General features: G+C 37.5%; 2 protein-coding genes and 1 long non-coding RNA gene across 6 annotated transcripts in view; 1 reads left to right on the top strand and 2 right to left on the bottom strand.

The window, feature by feature from the left end:
* LOC121858011 (mitochondrial uncoupling protein 4-like) overlaps positions 1-9,630 on the bottom strand; it is a 41,610-nt gene extending 31,980 nt beyond the window's left edge. Inside the window, exon 1 of one of the 2 annotated variants that reach the window (XM_042354246.1) lies at positions 9,400-9,630. The gene's annotated coding sequence lies outside the window, so the exon portion shown is untranslated. The remainder of the gene's footprint in view (positions 1-9,399) is intronic. The other variant, XM_042354249.1, reaches the window with a different exon arrangement.
* A 682-nt stretch (positions 9,631-10,312) lies between these two features.
* LOC121858010 lies at positions 10,313-16,056 on the top strand. Of its 2 annotated transcripts, none has more exons than XR_006087322.1 (3): positions 10,313-10,637; positions 11,608-11,949; positions 14,534-16,056. It is a non-coding gene; the product is annotated as an uncharacterized LOC121858010 (long non-coding RNA). The 2 variants fall into 2 exon arrangements; XR_006087321.1 differs by having other exon boundaries at positions 10,320-10,637; positions 11,608-11,696.
* LOC121858009 (neuronal acetylcholine receptor subunit alpha-10-like) overlaps positions 13,802-21,777 on the bottom strand; it is a 127,915-nt gene continuing 119,939 nt past the window's right edge. For both annotated transcript variants that reach the window (XM_042354242.1, XM_042354243.1), the window contains one exon: positions 13,802-20,481. In XM_042354242.1, coding sequence (XP_042210176.1) covers positions 20,391-20,481 — 91 coding nt within the window. In that variant the 3' untranslated portion in view covers positions 13,802-20,390. The remainder of the gene's footprint in view (positions 20,482-21,777) is intronic.

Here is a 21,777-nt window from a genome sequence, read left to right as displayed (position 1 = left end):
ATTAAGTTAACGTTGGGTTAATGGGCAGGTGTTCCTTTACTGCACCACACCGCACCCCCAGCCAATAAAGGTTACAGCTACAACGGTTACAAATGTCAACATATTTCATTCAATCTACCTTACCACCGGAGAGAGAGAGAGAGAGAGAGAGAGAATAATGTGTGTGAACATAAATGCGTGTTTGTGTGCATGCAAGTGTTGTCCAAGGGGGGAAAAGCGAGGAGGAAAAATGTGAGGGGATGTAAGACGTATACATAATCCAGAAGGGGAACTGTATGACCAGTCTCTCTCTCACGCAAGTCCAACCCATCAGTCACACACACACACACACACACACTCGCGCAGTCCGCCACTACAACAAAATTCAGCCCATAAGAGCCCGCACCGATAGATATAAGAACAGCACCATCCCATCTATTGTTAAAATAATAAACAACTCCTGATTTATGTACTGTACACTGTAAATGTATTCATGCATATTATATCATTATGTCTAAATCTAATGTAAGTCATTTTCACACACCACACACACACACACACACACACACACACACGTACGTTTCCAATACCAACGTCAGGACACAAGTAGCAGAGGTCAAGCCCCCCCCCCCTCCCAGGTGTGATATGTTTACCTTGCTATGTTCTGAGGCTCCACCACTAAGGCTCACTGAAACACTCTCAACTGTATGTAATCTTAAGTATAACCTGAAGATTTGTTCCTCCAAGCTTATGTCACCTAAGATTAGCCCCCTAAAAGTTATTTCACCTCTTCTATATTAACCTTATCTCTTTATCAATATTATCTTATCTAGTTAAAGTAGATTATGAGAGCACTATTCTTTTAACGTTAAAATTCTACTGTAGCTTAAGTTCCACAGTTAAATTCTTTACGCCTTCAGACAGGGGAAATATTTACTTTACGACCTTCTGTAAATCAGACCACAGGTATGTTGAGTTTTCCTCTGACGTCAATTATATTCCAACCTAAATCGTCGTGTCAGATATTTTACTCTTTTTTTCTGATCTCGTTCATATATTTAGCTGCTTTTAACTTAATCTAATACCTGAATGTCCTAACCTGACTGATGAAATTATTTTGGGGAGGAGGAAAGTTAGAGATGGATGTTTCTTTGGCTCACCTGGGGATTAGACACCTGTACATTATTTCACCTGATGATTAAACACCCAAATGTTACTCAAACCTATTATAAATAGCACAATCAACCTAACTTAACCTAACCCTGGACACACTAGATACTATTTCCTGTTCAACCTTCATTCTTAAGAGACCGTTGGATGAAGGAGTTTGGAACTTTCGACCAGCAGAGAGAGACAGAGAGAGAGAGAGAGAGGGGCGACCCCCTCCCATCTAGGTCTCCTTAACTTTATGTATAAGCTGTCTGGAGTAGCACCCGAACCAGGTCAAGTGCTATCACCATCACCGCTCAATATCCAAGTGGGTCACCATCACCAAAACCATCATCACCATCACTCCTACAAGTTCTACAACCATCACCATGCCAAATAGATCAGTATTAAACTAACTACTAACGCCATCACATCAATTCAATTAAAATGGAAAAAAAATGGAGAAATTCAATTATAGAAGAAGAAAATTGAGATAAATTAAATGGATAACGAAGATAATAGCGTGAAAATCAATCAGAACGTGAAAGAAACGAACAAAAAATTTCCTCTCCCAAAATATAAATAAAAAAAAATAACTTAAAAGTCTCGTTCCAGCAGATCCGACACTGAAAATTTTAAAGTGTCATGTTTGATATACAATATATAAACATTCAGACACAAGCAACGCCGCCGAACAAGAGTAGAAAAGAATTGGTAATTTTCCGAGTTACATCACAAGTAAACAAAAACAAGTTAACGAATAATGCTGTACATTTGTATAAACATCAGATTACAAATTGCCCACGAGGAGGCTAGTTTATTGGGCGCCCCCTTACATCCTGTGCAAGGTGAAGCGCAGAAGCGTTTACACTGCCCAACTGGGAAGCATGCGGAGTTCATGCTTGCCTTTAGGACTCATGCATTAAGGGAGTACATCGTATGGATCTCTGAGGAACTGGGCCACACAAATATGGGGTCAACGACATGACGTGGTGCATTGATGTTACTGGTTCGCCTCCAATTAAAGCCTTTACATGGTCAATAAAACTTAATATTAACAAAAATACTGTTATCATTCACATGAGCTTTTCTAGAAAAATAATATAATAACGTTTCAGATGTCAATTTGCCAAAAAAATAGCCGATAATGTAAACAAATAACACAATTCTGGCAACACTTTCCGTTCAGTTGCTACGTAATGTTTTTCTCGGTAATAAACACAAGGCCGCGTACACCTGCCGAATATAGACATAGGTTAGCGTATGTCAAGGTTTGCTTAGCGATTTAATTATTGAGAAGCATTCCGTAGAGAGAACAGTAATAACAACAATAATAACAGAGGGTGGAAAACTCGGAGAAATTTATGTTCACTTTACTTCTTAGTGCCTGAAAAGCTAGGATACCAAATTGGTTTATTTAAGCAAGCGGACATGAAAAAAAAAATATTGTTCATACAGAATCAAAATTAAAATTAAAGTATATTTGCGGACATTCATTTAGCATCATTTGGGGGTCAAAATTAACCTTTAGAATCCCTAGTTCAGTTAAAGACCAGTGATTTTCATAAAACTTTTGAACGCTATTTTTGTTCAAGTGAACCAATTTGGGGTATTCTAAAATCTAATATCTTCATTTACGAGGAAAACATACCGTAAGACCCTTTCAGAATGTAGTCCAAGGTCGTCAGGGTCACGTTGATAACATTATCTCACCTAACTTCATCACACCACAGTATAAATATACTGTATATCATACAAGAAAAATATATAACAAAATACAACAAACAGACGTATAGAAGTGGTATGTATGCGATAACTTGAGGTGGCAGGTTAAAAATAATACGGTTTGTTTAAGATGCTCCACGCGGAGAGCGGATATACCTGGTTTTAACGGGTGGCGGCGCTCGACCCCACCTCTGGTATCCATGGAGACGGCGTTTACATGACATCACCACGACTCGATGCACAAGATCAATTATTGGCGAAATCATTAACTGCTCTTGGAAAGCTTAGTGTACAGTAAACATGTTTTGGAGGTAATGACAGGATGACGATAATTTTAGAGTGATTTTTTTCTTCACAATCAATACTAATTTACAGATAAAATTTACAAAGTTCCCCCCCCCCAAAAAAAAATCCCATTGTTTAAAGGTTTATTCACCCAACAATTCCTTAAAATACACAACTTCTTAATCATTAAACTGAACATTCTTTAATCCATATTCCACCAGTTAAAAGTTTTATTCTTATTAAAATAACCCGTGTACCTCTTAATATCTCTCTCACGCAACACACATATCTTCATTTTAACCACAAACAAACAAACAAACAAACAAACACACAATACTCTTATCAACACACCATGGCAGTGAGTCGTGACGTCATGCTAGTGGAGAGTAACATCCTGGCCGAGTGTTACCACAACAGCGGGCAAACTCTATCAATGCCACCCACGTTGTCTTATTATATCTAGTCAGTAACCATTGCGTGCTTATGCATGTGTGTAGACGGTGGATGATGAGCAGACGCATGACACGACACATGGGTGCATGATATGACTGAACGGTTGCTTGACATAACAATGGATGAATGGCGAATGAAAGAATAACAACGAAGCATTATCTCAAGTCGTGGCCTCATGCGAGCTCAACACGACATGTCAACATCATAACCTCTTCACATTTCAACACTTGAATCATTATAATAAATAACCACAAAGGTAAAATAAAAAACACATTGGTCACAATTTTTTCTAAAGAAAACGAAAACTACCACAAACACTCACCTCATATATAAAGTTTAAAACTCAAACTACCTCAAATACCGACCTCACACGCAAAGTTTCAGAAAAAAAGACAATCAACAAGACGGCCTTGTCACTGTGGGTCCTCTTATCATTAGGAGGGTGACACTACGAGAAAAAAAAAACTAAAAACAAACGTACTTCAAGCGACATGATAAACTTATCTAAAAATATATTCTGGGTCCACTTACACTCCACGCATATGACGAAGTGAAAATTTCCATGACTGACAAACTACAGCAATAAATTACCCCTAAAAAGCATCAAAGTTCTATTAGGATTTTACCTTCACTGCTTATGTTCATTTAGTAACCATTTTCTAACTCTTTCAAGGGATCCCCTAAAGCAGTGATCCCAAACTAGGGGGAGGAGGATTGGCATGAGGAGGAAGATTGGTACAGTACAGGGGGGGGGGGGGAGGTTGGTACAGGAGGGGCATGAGAATAGCATACACACCACCCTGTATTGACATACAGTATAGATATTTTTAATTGGGGATTTTTCAATAAAATTATGCAACAACATTTTTTTTTAGTATATTTCAATCTTCCCCATATGCACCTAAAGAAAAGCCACCCCAACACTAACCTAAACTCATCTTCTCAAATAGTATTTAATATGGTTAAACTTTAGGTGAAATAAACTGGGGTGGATATTTTTCAGGTGATCACTTTCAAGCAATACAGGATTATGGCCGCAGGGTAACAAGTTCAAACACACACCCACACACCCTCCCAGTCGTTCAATTTTGCTACAGTTAACAGGTGTGTGTTGATAAATTATGTTTTTTTTTCCTTTTTACAACAAGGTCACAAGTATCTGTCAGGATTATCCCTGTCTCTTCACACACACCCCATTAACACCTATTACCATACTGTACATACGAGCTTGAATTTACTTGTTCTCAGCAGTTGTGGTGGTGACTCAACTATATAAGAAAGCACTCATAAGCCGAGAGTTTCCAAAGACTAAGTTACATGAAAGTCTCACGTGATAAAACATATATAAAAATAAAATAAATACCTTGATAAATTAACACAATGAAACACTCAAGAATTTTAAAATGGCTTCGTATTTAATTTCCACTAAATGCACAACTGTTTTCGAACAACGGAACACAATACAATACTGTGCAAGTTATATGTTTGATTTAATTTGTATCGAAAAAGATAAATGTAAAAAAAATATATAATTAATTATTTACGATGAATGTGCAATTCTGTTGACCAGGTGCACCCTACATTAATTACTTCATGCAATATTTACTAACAAGAGGTAATATTTAGTACAGTTTCATTAATTTGGTTGACATTCAATACATGAGAACTGTCAGGCAATATATTTATACTTATCGATATTCATTAATACACAAAATTTCCTTTACTTCTTCAATTATGTCCTGTACTGGCATAATAAGATTAAATAAGGATGTTTCTGTTTACCATTGTTTGGCTAGAGTAGCTACCATAATTGCTGTAATATAGATGAACACTATAATTACACTGTAGTCAGGTTTCATCTACTTTACGGGTAGACTCTAAGAAATACTGGCCATAGCTTTTTACTTACCCAAATATTCCTCTTAAGAAGAACTTCCTATTACAAAACCGACATCTCGCTAAGACATGACACAACACTTCAGGTAGCAGGTCACCATGTCACATAATCAAACACAGCTCCCCGGCTCCCCAGTACAGTATTACTAATCACTCTCAAAGATACGTAAACTACAATTACTCTCGTAAACTAGAATTACTCTCGTAAACTAGAATTACTCTCATATCAAACAACTACTGTACAACCATGGGTAAGGTACTGTCTGGAATATGACTGGAAGATATTCAACTACTGTACAATATTTCTATTTATAAAATTGTGTTATAATGTATCAAGAGCTCATGCAAGTAGTTTTAGTATCTCTTATATACATTAACTATTATTTTACAGTGATTGGAATACAGGGTGTACAAAATCTGAAACTGGCAAAATAAAATTGGAAATTGTCACTTTAATAGCTACAGTATTAGATGAGAGCACAAATATGACTGCATTGTTTTCCTTTTGTCCATGGTAATTAATCATGATACACTCCCATCATGTTTTGTCTTATACCTTCAGTATAGGTTTGGATAATGATCTCATTCTATACTTGTACAGTATTTCAGTACCCATTGTATTGATAACACTGAGAGTTGAGCCTATTATGTGTCCTATCTATGGTGTGGGAACATGAAAGCCTTCTATATATAATGAACACTACAGTATTTAAATAACTCCTTTGTAAGCCTGTTCATCCTATACAATTGTAAATTGTGCTTTGTTCTGGGTATTAGCAGACAGAGTTAGGTATTGTTTTTATTAATTTTGCTGGAGGAAGTCACAGTTCACTGGCTACTTGGTGCTGTGATAAGTTGTGATTCTATGATGGTGTGGCAGAAGCTGCTCTGCTTGCCACTGAGACAATATAAAAAAAATTGGCATTGTGACTTGTTCATATTTGATTACAAACTGTATTTATAGATCGTTTGCAAAAGATTTCCTTTAAAAAAAAAATTGTACAGTACTGTATACTGTACGGGAAATCCCTGATTTCTAAACATCCAGCATTAAAACATCCGCTCAAGCTAACACTATACTTTATGACCATGTTTCGGCCTTTTGAATATAGTACAGGGGGTCCCCGGGTTACAAACAGGTTCCGTACCTGAGGACGTTCTTAAGTCGAATTTGTACGTAAGTCGGAACACATGCCATGTGCATACCGTACTTACAGAACAATGTTTAAAATTCCACTATATCATAGCCAAAGACCTTATATACATTTAATATCACTTAATTTAAGACAAAAGAAGAAAGAGAATGACAAAATACAGTAAATGAAAGTAAAAATTAAGTCATCAGGTAAATAAATACAGTACTGTAAATTTCAAGTTTAATTCCGTTCATATCGGCGGGCGCTCGTAAGTCAGGGACCCCCTGTACATGTATTTGCTCCGCTCACCTGGTTTACAAACACATTCTCAAGAACACGTTAAGTTCGAAAACCAGTGACTGCCTGTGTAAAATGAAATACTGTACAGTACAATATTCACAATACTGTACAGTGTCTTCTTTTAACCTTATTTTCCATTAAGTTCATAGCATTTACTACCAATTGGATTTAATTATTATTATTCTAGGATACACGTGGGGTATAATGTATTTTACGTACACAAGTTGGTATTCACTACATACAGTTCAGATTTAAGACAATATTCCTATACTGTATATAGTAAGTACAAGGGTTCTTCTCCTACAGTTTACTAAAGTAACTTATTATCAGGTTATGTTAGCTTGGTTCACACTGCTATTTGCATGCCTGTGTAAGGCGATTCTAAGTAATCCCACATGATCATGGATTTTGGGTATTTGGCATTAGGGGGCATAGAAACTTTTGAAATGTAAATTCATCATATCAATGCCGAACTGCAGTGCTGATACCCTCATACAGCTAATTGAACATTTAGTAAAAGTGGTTAGTGTGATTCATATTGGCCTTTGGAGGGCTTACAGGGGTCCGACTAATTACCCAAATGTACCCAAATGTAGCCGGAATGAAGTCAAATAATGGTCCTAGATGAATAAATCGGACTGCCAATCACTTCTCGACTAGTATTTGATGTCAGAAAGTCACAAAAAATTGGAAAACTTACTTTAATCTGAGTTAATAGATCACGTGCATGTACCGACAAAGCGAAGAATTACCCAAATGTAGTCGCAATGAAGTCAAATAATGGTCCTAGATGAATAAATCGGACTGCCAATCACTTCTCGACAAGTATTTGATGTCAGAAAGTCACAAAAAATTGGAAAACTTACTTTAATCTGAGTTAATAGATCACGTGCATGTACCGACAAAGCGAGGAATTACCCAAATGTAGTCGCAATGAAGTCAAATAATGGTCCTAGATGAATAAATCTGACTGCCAATCACTTCTCGACTAGTATTTGGTGTCACAGTAACAAAAAATTGGTAAACTTAATTTAATCTGAGTTAATAGATCGAGTGCATGTACCTAACCTAACCTAACCTAACCTCGACTAGTATTTGGTGTCACGAAGTAAAAAAAAATTGGTAAACTTAATTTAATCTGAGTTAATAGATCAAGTGCATGTACCTAATCTAATCTAATCTAATCTAATCTAATCTAACCTAACCTAACCTAACCTAACCTAACACAACACAACACAACTCAGATTAAATTAAGTTTACCAATTTTTTTTTACTTTATGACACCAAATAATAATCGAGAAGTGATTCACAGCCCAAATTACGCATGTACGACCATCATTTGACTTCATTGCGGTTACATTTGGGTAATTCCTCACTCCGTCGGTACATGCACGCGATCTATTAACTCAGATTAAAGTAAGTTTTCCAATTTTTTGTGACTTTCTGACACCAAATACTAGTCGAGAAGTGATTGGCAGTCCGATTTATTCATCTAGGACCATTATTTGACTTCATTCCGGCTACATTTGGGTACATTTGGGTAATTAGTCGGACCGGGCTTACAGTACCCTCAGTGAAATTGATTAAACCCAAAGAACAAGTAAGAACTTTGTGGATACTTCTACTAGCATTCACATGCAAAATATAGAAGATCTGTGGAAGGACAAAAAAGTTGGGTGCTTCATGCTGGCAACAAGAAAGAGCATTACCGCTACAAATTTGCTCGGTACATGTTCCAGGCTCATCATAAAGATCACAGCACCATACTGCACCACTTCCTCCTCCAAGTGACATTATACTCTATCTGATAATTAAGGTAAGTTTTGGTTAGGTTAGATTAGGTTTGGTTTTATCTTTCAAATGTTTACCCCACAATTTCCCTCTACTTTAAAGCCCTGTCCACATAGTCCAACCAATAAATTAATACAGTAATGTTGTTAATTACGGAGGGGTCACATCTCCATAACTACTCATTTCTGACAGAAATGAGTACTGTAGTTATATTCGTGTGAAAAGAGTTAAAGGCACTATAAAAATAAATTTTTGAACAAAATTTCCGTGCATGGTTACAATGAAATTTTTACCAGAAAAGTTAATGAATATTTAAATTTTTACACATGTTCTTATCATTACAGTATTTTAAAAGAGGCAACATTTACTAGAATATAATAGAACCTGACCAAACCAAACAAAGAAACCTACCTTGTATCAACACCACTCAGGATCTTTATTATTATAAAAAATAGAATAACTTTCCAGTTACATAACCTGAGCCACTCATACTTCTACTGCCAATGCTTTAAAATCTTTTCAACACTTTATGATACACCACCATTATCTGTATATATCTAATAAAAAAGAGAATTTAATTCAGTGTAACCACATACAAGAGTCTACGGTAACTGTATTAAGTGGGTGTACACATTTGTTCAGCAGGAAGTTTGTTGCTGGGTGGTGATACACTCAGCTCACTTACCTGTATGTTAACTTGGTCTCGCCGTCTCTGGCCCTGGTTGTTATCTTCCTGGCCTATACTGGCCACAACGCCCGAAATACTTGTAAATTCCAATGCCCATAAGGGTGACGGCCACTAGCACGAGAGTTGTGTGTTACAAGATCTAAAGCCCGTCAGCCTCCGTCGTACGCCCGTCAGCCTCCTGTTGCCTCAGTATCACTCAGCTAACAACACTTCTCTCTGACTCCCCCACACACCAAACCCCTAGTGGAAATGAAGGACCCATGTTTCTATATATGAAACCATTTTCTTTATACTGTATGATACTTATATAAGTTAGGAATATGTGGATTTCAAGATATAATGCGATTATATTTTATGTAAATCCACTTAGGGTGAGGAGATATTACTGCATGTACTACCAAGGCTGACTTTTAATTCATCCGTCCGGAAGCAATACAAAGTAGTGTACTGTATATTAATTCAATCTCATTAAATTTATGCACTTTCGCACTTTCACATTTTCTCTACTATTCTTTATGGGTGTCATTTTATCACATTAAAAGGATGTGACAATACAACACGGTTATCCATAGATTTTTATACATCTCATTTGATATATATGCGAATAATGATAGTACTCGTTAATGAAGTTACTAGAAACTACCAGAAAAAAGGCTTATCACCTACAATTAAGACTTGTTTCATGCATAGAGGTTTGGGGTACAAAACTGTGCTTAGAACAACTCGCTCAGCTGATTTCCCTTATTCCTGAAGACAGATTATTGTGGATAACTCTTAATTTACACATGCTTATTTATCTAGTTTATAATAACATTCTTAGAAATTTTATTTTCGAATTTATAATCACATGCCATCATGAATTACTTTGTTAGAGTAAATATCCTTAAATTCTATATGGTAGTGCGTAGAAAAGAGCAGCTGTAAAACTAACTCGTGACGTCACACGATAACCTTTAACAATAACAACAAACATGACGAGCACGTGCCCAGCCTTTGGGTGTTGATCCCAGTTTAAAGACCAGATATAAATTTCTATTACGTTCCGAAGGATAAAGAACTGAGAAGAGGATGGATTCACTCACGCAAGAGGAAAGACTATAAATACTAAAAATGCCCAAATTTGCAATTGGCATTTTGAGGCCCGTGTTTGATAACTTGAAATATAAACTGCAGGGACTGCCAGTACCAAGAAGAGTTGTAAGGATTAACAATAGAGCAATACCAACATTACAATGGTAAAATTATCGGTTCGGTCATCCAGCGAATTTTAGGATTTTAAGTTTTGGAATCGGTAGTTTAGACAATTCTCATAATTTTCTTCCAGCATTTCTTCTCATGATTATTTCCAGAGAAAATCGCAATGAATTGCTGGGAAAATCATCGTATTTTTTCTAAGTTGTTGGAAGTTGAATTTGTTATTCCGATGAGTTTTGATGGTTTTTGAACGAATCTGATCTTCATTTTTACCGCTAATCACTATTTTTGATACCCTCCTTATCCAGCAATAATGGGGGTTCCCCAGTGGTAACCTGGGGTTTTGGGTGGGGGATAAATTACGAAAAAGTAGTAATTTGCGATAGAAATGAAGATCAGAATAATTAAAAACCTAACCTATCTACCTGTGTGCTTACCTTAATTAGACGCAGAGTTGGGGTCATCGGGGTCCTCCTCCCCCGACTGCAGGGGGGGGGGGACCTTGCTTGCAGTGATGAAGAACTGGTGTAGAAGCCTGTCCTAGCTGAACTGCGTGATACACAATTAGCACGCCAAGTTTTCATTAATAGTTAATTTAGGTTTGGCCAAAGGAACCGTACTGACGACTCATATATCAGGTTACACGACTTCTCCTTCCTAATTTAATATCCCAGCTATGTAACTTCCAATATTCCTAGCGATTACCAACAATATAGTCTTGACTTTGTAGTAAGCTAACTTCACCTCACCTTCAACTCTGCAATATTTTACTTCAATATATAAATTGAATGACTTGTTTATACTTCACTTGTGAAGTTTGTCACGACGTCACTGACTGTATCATTACTGGCTGGTTTTTGTTAGAACCTCAGATGAAAAAAAATATAACATCACAATTAGATACCCCAGCTTATTTCATATGGTAAACAATTGCTCAAATGCTAAACTAACCTAACCTCCCCAAGTTCTTTGTACTGTACTGTAGTATATATGATATTTTGTGTGTTACAGAAGCTTTTGGGAATTTCAACTTTACCATCACAGCTGAAAATGATCAACTGGAGCATAGAACAAGAGCTACCACTACCACCACCATCCAAGTATTTGTCAGTCTTACTACTGTACTGAATGACTATTCATTCATGGACATCTTTTAATCATAAACAGTAATGTTGTATTGTGTATATTAAATGTTTTTTGGTTGTTACAGGTGAATTAAAGACTAAACCTTGGGAAATTGAACTGCACCATCATAACTGAAATTTATAACTGGAGCTGCCAGTGTAGAACTGTAACATAATCTGGTACATTAAAGAAAGTGAACACCTCCAGGACCTGCCAAAAGTGTGCAAGGTAGACTGACTAACTGCCTGATCGATTTGTAAGCTGGTGGTATGTGGTGATGAGGATAATTAAATTTATTAATAATTTACTAGTTACTGAGGATGTGTGGAACAAATTACCAGCACAAGTGGTCATGTTTAAATACACAGGTCATAGCATTGCATTATACAGTATATATATACTGTACAGTAAATAAGTGAAGATCTGTATATTGTTACAAGCTTTTTTGTAGGGGGATTAACCCACCTGAGAACAGGTCACCAACCCACATCAGTGGTGCCTGAATGGTGAAAAACCCTAAATTGAACCATAAATAAACACAGAAATTAAAAAAATAAATAAAACAGATTGTGTGAGAAACGATATGCAGTATAGTCTGCATTTACGCGATCAATTGATCCCGTGGAGGTCCACGTAAAACGAGAAACGCATAAACGAAATAACATGGGATTAATTGAAATAGAGACTGGGCCGACTCCCAAACTCCACTTTTTCCGACACAATACGTACCTTGTAGTAAAAATAACATCATAATTTTATGATGGTATTGACACACACATAATATCTAAATAAAAAACTACAAATATAAAGGTTTTATTAACACTTACGTTAGTAGAAGAGATGGGTCGGCACACGTGGATGGCGGCTGGTTCCGAGGCAGAGAGCAGATTAGTGGCCCTCCGGTGAATCACTATCACTATTCACAGAGGTTTGCAGGGCCTCCCTGACAAACCCCTCAAAGTCCATATCCTCACTGTCACTATCACTGACTTGGGCTGGCTGTGGTTGTGGTGGGTTGCGGGCGAAGAAGTCCGTAATACTACGTTGACTACTGGTATTGATGTTGTCGTGATACATCTGGACATACAGCTCCATAATTTTTGACAGAAGGTTATTAGGCACTTCATACCGATGCTTGACTGTGTCTTTGTCAAGGATGAGCTTGATTTTCTCCCCCAACTCGATGACTTCCTTCACATAACCATGGCTTGGTCCAGGTAGTTCAAGGTTTCTTGGGGGTGGCGGGCACAAGAGAGAATAGTATACGAGGAGAACTGAGAGCAATGAGACTGGCACTGCTAGGTCAGCGACTTCTTCCCTCTGGTGGCAGGGCACGTCATGTTACATTAGACCAATCACAGCTAGCGGCGGAGGGAGGTAAGGATGCATGGCCCAATCACAGTCCGATACGTCATATGACGTCAGCAATAACGTAAGAGCGACCTAATGTGCACCCTCCAGGTGCCGCTTCCTGCATAAATGATGGAATGAACCGCATAACTTAAAATTTTCATTCTGGCAAGGTGCCGCGTAAATGACCAAACGCGTAAACCAAATCCGCGTAAATGCAGACTATACTGTATATGTTGTGTTGTCAAAGTATGAGAAACACTGGAGACCCTACAATTGTGTGTAAATGAGGCAGAAAGTCAGTCAGATCAGCAACCTGGACTTGGTCAAAATTTTTGTGATGCCATATGGAAGTAGGGTCTACTATTAGACAACACTTTATGCTTCCAATATCTTCCCAGGCGGTAGTACCTCCCCGTTTGATAGCTGCCTACTACCTGACATCTTCATCTTGAATGCACAAAAATATCCGAGAGGCGACAGGAGAAACTTTGGATGAATATATAATGCTTCGTACAATTTGAGATCTCTGAATATACAGTATGTGTAAAAACTTTACAAGCCAACCCCATCTTTTACTGATCAAATAATTGTCTCACAAGTGAATGAAGGATATTAAGTAACATTCTATTGCCTTCTCCTAAACTAGGGGGGATGCCAAGCAGCGCCCTGAAGATGTGGACTCTTGTGGATATGTTACACCAAATAGGACAATAAAAACGCCATCACATACTTGGCTATATTTATTCCAGTGTGTCAGATGTCTCTTGATGGGAGGGTGCCTATTGGGGTGTTTAAAAGGATTTCTGGAGCATCTGGTTAGTTCATCCTCTTCCCCTGAACACTACGGTGTTCCCTCACCTGCCTAGCTACCGTTCATGATAATGATGACTTATCCAACTGCTCAAGAATGTCTTTTCTTAACAACACAGTTGAACTACATGAGCAGTGGGAAACAATTATGAAGATGTCATTTATATTAACAACTGTAGACATGTGACATTTATGCACGAGACCTAAATCCATGAAAGGCTTCATAGATGGGTGATGCTCTCCCTAGGAAATAGCTCATGTCTCATAACAACACGAGATACTGGATCCTCGGCCCTGTAGATGCACAAACTGTAGCTATCTAAGTCAATTCTGCTGCTCCTTACACCTTGAGCACAAAAAATGCCTCACTAGGGCACTTCAGTTTATTATGGTTTCACAAATAAATAGTACTGGTAACAATGTACCTGTACTTCTGAGCACCAAAAGAAAACCTGGGATTTTATTAGTTTGTTTTTTTTGTTGAGGAAAGTATCCTGTCAGCATTTCAGAAATGTCAAACTGACTGTAAATTATTTCTATAAATAGAAATTGCAAATATCACAACAGTAGGTGTCTATTTCCTAGATTTGCAGACATTTCTCGTCATACAACTGTACAGTAATTAATGTTTCATCTGTTTCTATTGTAGCACAGGAGTACTGTACAAACAAGGGAAGTGGAGCCGATCCAGGATGATGAGCACACCAGGTGTCACGTGGGCACAGTTAACAGCATCAGGTGCGGCGTGATGGACTGCTGCAACACATATTCCTGATTTGTAGAACTGGTGGGTCTTAAGTCTTCAGATTGTGTGCTGTGTATCGTGTCCTGCTGTACAAGCTTTACAAATGTATACATGATGGAACACTGTGACTACAACACCACACTGTGCCACACTGACCTACATTACACCGAGAGTGTACTCTTCATGTACAAATTTTGCCAGCCCACATACACAAGTACTCCTGGCCACTGGTTGAAGCAAAGCCTTATCCAGCACTCATGAAATTGGCTATCAACACAATAAATAATAACAAAGTTGTGCATCAACACTTTAAATAGTACTAAAATCTATTTTTCACAGGAAATAATCATCTGTATAGACTGCACTTTCTATTAAAAACACAAACAAACAAAACCATGCAAACTAGTCTATGTTACATCTGCAAGCTCAAAGTCAAATTAGTTCCCAAGAATGAATATAGAGTTCAAATTATATTATTTACAATAAATACATTTTTATAAGTCCATAAATTTTCGTATGGATAATTCCAGCTTACTACACAATACTTTACAACATAAGCAGTGGTAAGCAATTTGTTATTATGTTACATAAACAAACTGACGATCACTTTTCCATCATGGCCTTGGATACAAAAGCTTTTTTTTTAACATAAATTTTCCTGTACACACATACTTACATGTACGTGAATTAGGACTCTCCTGTTAATTCTCACTGTACTGTACTGTACTGTACAGTATATTGAAATGAAATTCCCATTAAACTGGATCAAGTAAGATCTGTTTCACAACATCTTGCCTTTTCTTCTTTTTGTGTAAATATTAGCCTCTTATATCATTATTCTCATTTAAAATGGAAAGTAAAATAAATTAAATAGGGTTAGGGAGAACCAAAAGTTCACTTGAATGGAGACAGAATGGAAGAAGTGTGATGCTTCAAACATCCAGGAATGGATGTATCAGCGAATGGAAGAACGGGAGACAAACTGAACCACAGAACAGAAGGAAATTAATCAAGAGATGTATTAAAAAAGTGTGCAGAGCCAGAGGACTGTGTGAAGGGAGGCAAAGTTTGGGATTTATAAAGAAACACTGAACCGACATTACCAACCATGGACTCCAGATGGAAGATGAAACACCAAATTGAAATGAACAAACTGACGCACTTGAGATCAATACTGTATGTGCAGTGAAAAGTTGGGGACAAAAATATCCAGGAAGCAAGTACAGTATAAGTGAGTGAATGGAAAATGTACTGATAGATGGTGTTGGCTTGTGTCAGACACCAGGAGCTATACAAGAAAAAAAACTTGTCAAAATCTGTCAAACATTACTATAGAAATTCTCAAGTAGGGTATATGATCAACTATCAACACTTTGCAAGGGAAAAAACAGGAAGAATTCACACCAAAAATAAAAAGACAAACTTAATATATGAAAATTTGATTTCATTCCTCCTATTCTTCAAACTAGAAACTATAATAATAAAGGAAGTAGCTGTCAAAAGGATGTAGAGTTTTATGAAGAGGTCTGTAAAGGGTGAGATTCTGTTTGATAAAGACAGAAGAATGAAAGACATCATTGAAGAGATGTCAATTGTTCTCCCAGAAAATAGATCATCAATAAATACACAAAGAACTGGGAAACATGATCAGGAGATGAATCAATTTACATTGCAAAAAGAAGGGAAAGATTGTAAATGGTTTGTACACTTACAGTATGTACAAAAGTACATTAAACAATGAAATTTACAAAACAATTAGAAAATTGATTATGTCATTATTCTAAAATTACAATACTAAGAAAAACTACAGAACAATTATTGTTCTACCAATACATACACATGTTTTTACTAATGTATATACAAAGAATTCATATGCAACTGCTTCAATTAACTGGGGGAACGATCAAGTATTAAAAGAAATTGTAACACAATTACAGAATTCTTTAAAATTCACAAACCATGAAAAGGCTTTCCCTGATGTAAGTACTGTACTGTGCTGCACTGTAAGGTTACAAATGTTCTCAGAAAACAGGGGAAAATATATTTAACCTCTAGCTTCACAAGGACAGCATTTGAGTTAAAATTCAGAGAGGAATATATCATACAATTTCTCCAGAGTTCTTTACCTGAGTATCATAAAAATATTTTAGGCTATTAAACTAGAACAAAAGGCATTTAAAGTCAATGTCACTTAAATAAACTAATGTCATGCTGCTGATGGCAACCTAATATTTACATCATACCATAGCTTAACACAACACCCAAAAGGAGAGGATTCAAAATGGACTTTTCCAAAATAAATGTAATATTTAAAATGCTCAAAAAATCTCAGGTAACAGTGATTAACAATAAAGAACTAATTGAAGAGATGGAATATGAGATGTTCCTAAGAGAAAATCAGTGAAGGAAAATGAAAAGAAGAATGAACATTAGCTAAAAGATTCTTTCGGAAGCTGAATTACATATTCAACAGCATCATGAAATATAGACGTCTAGAAATGTTCAGTGGGCAAGAATGGCTCCAGACAAAAACAAAATGGAAGCATATGAGAGATGTATCTATCCAGCTGTGAAGGATGACATACTGTATGTACTGTATATAGGAAAATAAATATGCACATACTGTATGTATATATCTTCAATGACTGTAGCTCCAAATATTAGGTCTCCCTGAACTGTAAGTCATATTGCACTCGATTCATATAATTGTTCGGTAACCTTAAGGCATATATACAAAATATATACATTAGTGAACAGTCTCTGGTTGTCTTAAGTGTTATCAAAGGAAGCACAATCCTCCTGCCAGTCTCTGTCAAAATAACATGCAACACATATTACCTCACTCACCATCAAATATCTCTCTCCCATCTTAACTTATATCCATTTCTTCACAAGGTTTCCATCCATCAAAGCAAACAAAAGACCACCTTAATGATGAAAAATTCCACAACAGTTACAAGCTAGTTTATCTATATATACTGTATATATTTCAGTTAAAAAGCACTTTTTATATGCACGTGATGCGGACGAAGCCTTCATCTACACAAGACCATAATCATTGACACAAAATGACAACGACTGCAAGAAGCTGACAAAAGGTGAGTATCACATAATATTATATGCTGTTTCTCCTAACCCTTGAGTTTTAGCAATTATCTGTTTACACTACAATATAATATGTGCTACTGTCAGTCATACACTTACTTGCTAGTTTCTTTTTTATTTTCTGACAGATGACATATGCTGTAGTGTATGGGAGCCTCTACTGTAGTGGTGTTAAATTCTGTAAGAACTGTACTAAGCTAACTGTAGTAGCAACCTTGGTTAGTACGCTCAAAGATGTGAAACTAATAAACACCTGACAAGTTTTAATTTTCTAAAAAGTTGACTGATGGTATTCAGGCATTGGTGGTACAGTACTGGGCCAAGTGAACAGTATAACTGTAATACTTAGAAAGCAGCATCATTAATGCACTGATAACACTGTTGTAGTGATAACTGTTTATTTATACCAACTGTATAAGTTAACTGGTCAATCACCCGCACGTCTTTTTATCATGGCTACTACTGGGGATGTGCAACACTTTACACAACTACAGTATACAGTATTATGTTTGTGAAAGGCAGTTGGACCAGTTCACTACTGTGGATCTCTAAGGTAACCAGAAGGAAGAATTACTGGTGGAACTTGGCCACACAGAACAGCTTCATCAGTGTGCAGGTGGAGGGTACACGTGTTGCCAGCTAAACGTTGAATTCAAGTAATATTGCTGGAGTATTGTTATAGTTATTACGATGTGTCAGTTTCAGTGATACTTTCTAGGGTTATGAGTGAGCGGCACAAGGGCCTCATGATTACCTCTGGCTGTTGTTCCACAATGAAAATTATTTCAGCCTTCCCACAAGTGTTACTCATTATAAAAGATTACAGTACAGTACTTGTCCTTGTGTTGTATAAATTTCTTTTGGAAACATTTACAATTTCATTAACATCTGTATAGGTTATATATACAGTATATTGTTTTAAAGTGCATCTGTTCACTTACATGTGGAGCTTGACCTTGAGCTTCTTCTGGTATTGAAAAATAAAAAGTCTTTTAAAGAATAAAAAAAAAGATTGCTAATGTTCACAACTGTTTTGACATAATATATTAAAAACCTGAATTCCTTCTCATTATGTTGTTGACATACAAATAACAGTCATTTACCCAACTGGTAACAGTGTCTTCTTGGTTCTTACCCTTAAATAAGGCTTTGTTTTCTTCAGGAGTTTTACTAAAAAATTTGCGTCAATGGACAGGATGGATATCAGTAAGGAAGGAAAAAATTATTGATTAAATGATTTAAGAGGCAATAAGTAGTCTGTGGCCTCTGTACCTTCAGCACTTCAGCAACTAAACTAAACCATCACTGGACTATATAAGATATTAAGTTGTATCAAGAACAAACCATTAAACATTAACAAACTTCTCTATATATCACTCCCTCGTTCTTTTCTCCTAAACTGGGACAGTTTAATGATTTTCAACAATTTGCCAGAGTGTTGACGGTACAGAGGTAACGGCTTACTCACCATTTCTTTAATTAATGTAAAGTCGATAATTCCTTACTCATCCAACTGATTTGAATTCCTTACTTTAAAGCAAATGTCTGACATTAAAATCTTGAAGAATATAGTATACTGTACAGTACACCATTATCAAGGGTACGAACCTAGAAGACATCTTTACCCCAATTTTCAACGCTGTATCTATTATTTACTGTCAGAGGAGTGATGGTACTATACCCATCAAGAAGTTCTTCATCAGGGTCAACTATCAATTATGATATTCACATCAAGAATATCATAATAAGACTACACAGTGAGGTGGTTGATGGTCGGATAATTTATAAACAAATGGACTGAGAATAATAATAAGAGAGACTCTGTACAGTGATGACCTGGCATCCCTCAGGACAACCTCCCCTACACGCTACACTAAGGAACTCCAGCAAAATGACCCATAATTAAGACGTATTTGTACATAGGAAGAATAGAAAACTGAAACATGGGGAATTGCTAGAGGAAAATATTATACTTTAATGAATGAATCCACTCTCTTGTTGACTGCTGCAACAGAAACAAAATTCACATCACTCTAACACTTGTCCTCCATAGATCAACCTCAGTGAGCACAAAGCATTACACATAAATGACCTCAAGTTGCATAATGACTGGATACTCAGGAAGGGTCACATTCAGGGAATGTACAGTATGGTCATACCTGTTGCTCACTGAAGGTGCCAGAGACTACTGGAGGTAAATTGTGATATAATTTGTGGATTCAGTGGAAGTAGGTACAAGACCAGGGTGTGAGTCTTTTCTGGAGTTCCTTCTGAATTGACCCATCAACTGAGCTTCATGCATTTTTGGTGTTTTTGGTAACTGTCGCAATTCGTAGAAGCTGACTGGTTGTGGCGTGAGTGACAAACTGGCTCACTTAGCATCAATGTCAACAGTGTGTGCAGAGCTCAGTTGACGTGTCAGTTTCTCAGGTGGTGAGGATGGAGGGTCACCAGGAGTGTCTCTACGTGTCAGAGGGCCACATAAGTGGTGAAGTGTCATGGTGCTGAGCCCCTCACTACATAGTGAAGGACTTTGGTGAAGTGTCCTGGTGATGGGTTGGTGACCGCCTTTATAACATGGGGAAGAGCTTGATGATGGGTTGGAACACCTCACTATATGGTGAAGTGTCTTGGTGATGGACTGGTGAATGCCTCACTACATGGTGAAGAGCTTGGTGTGCGGTGACATATACATGATGCCAAAAGTGGAGCTGATGGTAGCGATGATGAAAATCCACAAGAGGAATCTGTGAATGATGAGAGATATTAAACACAGTCTTGATAAACAGACATAAAAACAAGGTTGACCAAGGTTGATTGGTCTTATGTCTGGCAGCGTATCTGAGAACAGTGTAGTGGATTTCTCCCCTACAAACGCTGTTTGTCGCTGAGTAGCCGACCCCACCAATTCCCCAGTGTATGCCTCGTGGTCTAGGTCAACCAGAGCCGCCATACATCACGGAGCGGGGGTCAACTACTAAGCCACGCCTACCCCCCGCTATTTAAGACCTGACCTCGTGGTGACCTGCCTCTTTCTACCTACACCAACCAGCCAGCAACACACCTCCTCCTCCGCCGCTGCCTGGCGGCCCTTGCTCCTCCTCCGCCTGCCTGGCGGTCCTCTCTCCCGCCGGCGAGCATGGCGACCCACAAGCTGTCCTTCTCTGAGCGTCCTCACCAACCAGCTCTCTCGACATCACGCTTGTAACCATGCTGCCTTCCCAGCACCAAGCTGCATTGTACATCCAATACAACATGTATATAGAGAGCACATTGTGAGTTTCCTTTCTCCATTCCATCCTGAGTGTGAACCAAACATCTTGAATCCCACAACAGTATATGAGAAAGCTCGCTCGGGGGGAAAAACATTGTAGGTCAATCAGTCAGGGAAGGTATGTATCGGACTGGCCAATACACCCAATTTTGATTTATGATTTTAAATTTTTTTTGACAGATGACAGTAATGATGTTAAAACTTAAAATTGATTGGCTCAGTGGACATGTACACTACACATTGATTGGCTCAGTGGACATGTACACTGCACATTGATTGGCTCAGTGGGCATGAAGACTAAGCTATGATTGTTTGACAACAATTCGTCTCTCTCACGCTGTTTAGAGAATCAACCAGTTAGACGCCATCATTCACTCTAGACACCTGGAGTATTACGTCTATAACAGCAGGGGATGAGCATAATTTCTGAGGTGCCACCATGATAAATAGGTCCGTGTTATTAGTCATCTTTTTAATGTATGGTTCTAAGTGGCCTTTCGTGAATCTAAGGTAATACCAAATAAATGGATTTTCAGATGCATTTACAGCTTTATGAACGTTTTTCCTGACTGACTGACTGACTCACTGAGGGGACTTTTCTCCCCTGTCCATCTAATACATTTCAGGAGCGCTGCCTGGTGTACAATGAGCTTGGCATCAGACTTAGCAGATTTTGGTCATTAAAGTTTCAGAGTCTTTCTGTATTATTCTGTACACCAATCCTTCTAAAAATATTATGAATTAGTGGAATATATTAAAAAAAGACATA

The sequence above is a fragment of the Homarus americanus genome, unplaced genomic scaffold (assembly GCF_018991925.1).
Source record: "Homarus americanus isolate GMGI-L3 unplaced genomic scaffold, GMGI_Hamer_2.0 scaffold43746, whole genome shotgun sequence".
NCBI lineage: Eukaryota > Metazoa > Arthropoda > Malacostraca > Decapoda > Nephropidae > Homarus > Homarus americanus.
Note: the sequence above shows the minus strand (reverse complement) of the source record. Positions and strands in the feature narration are given on the sequence as shown.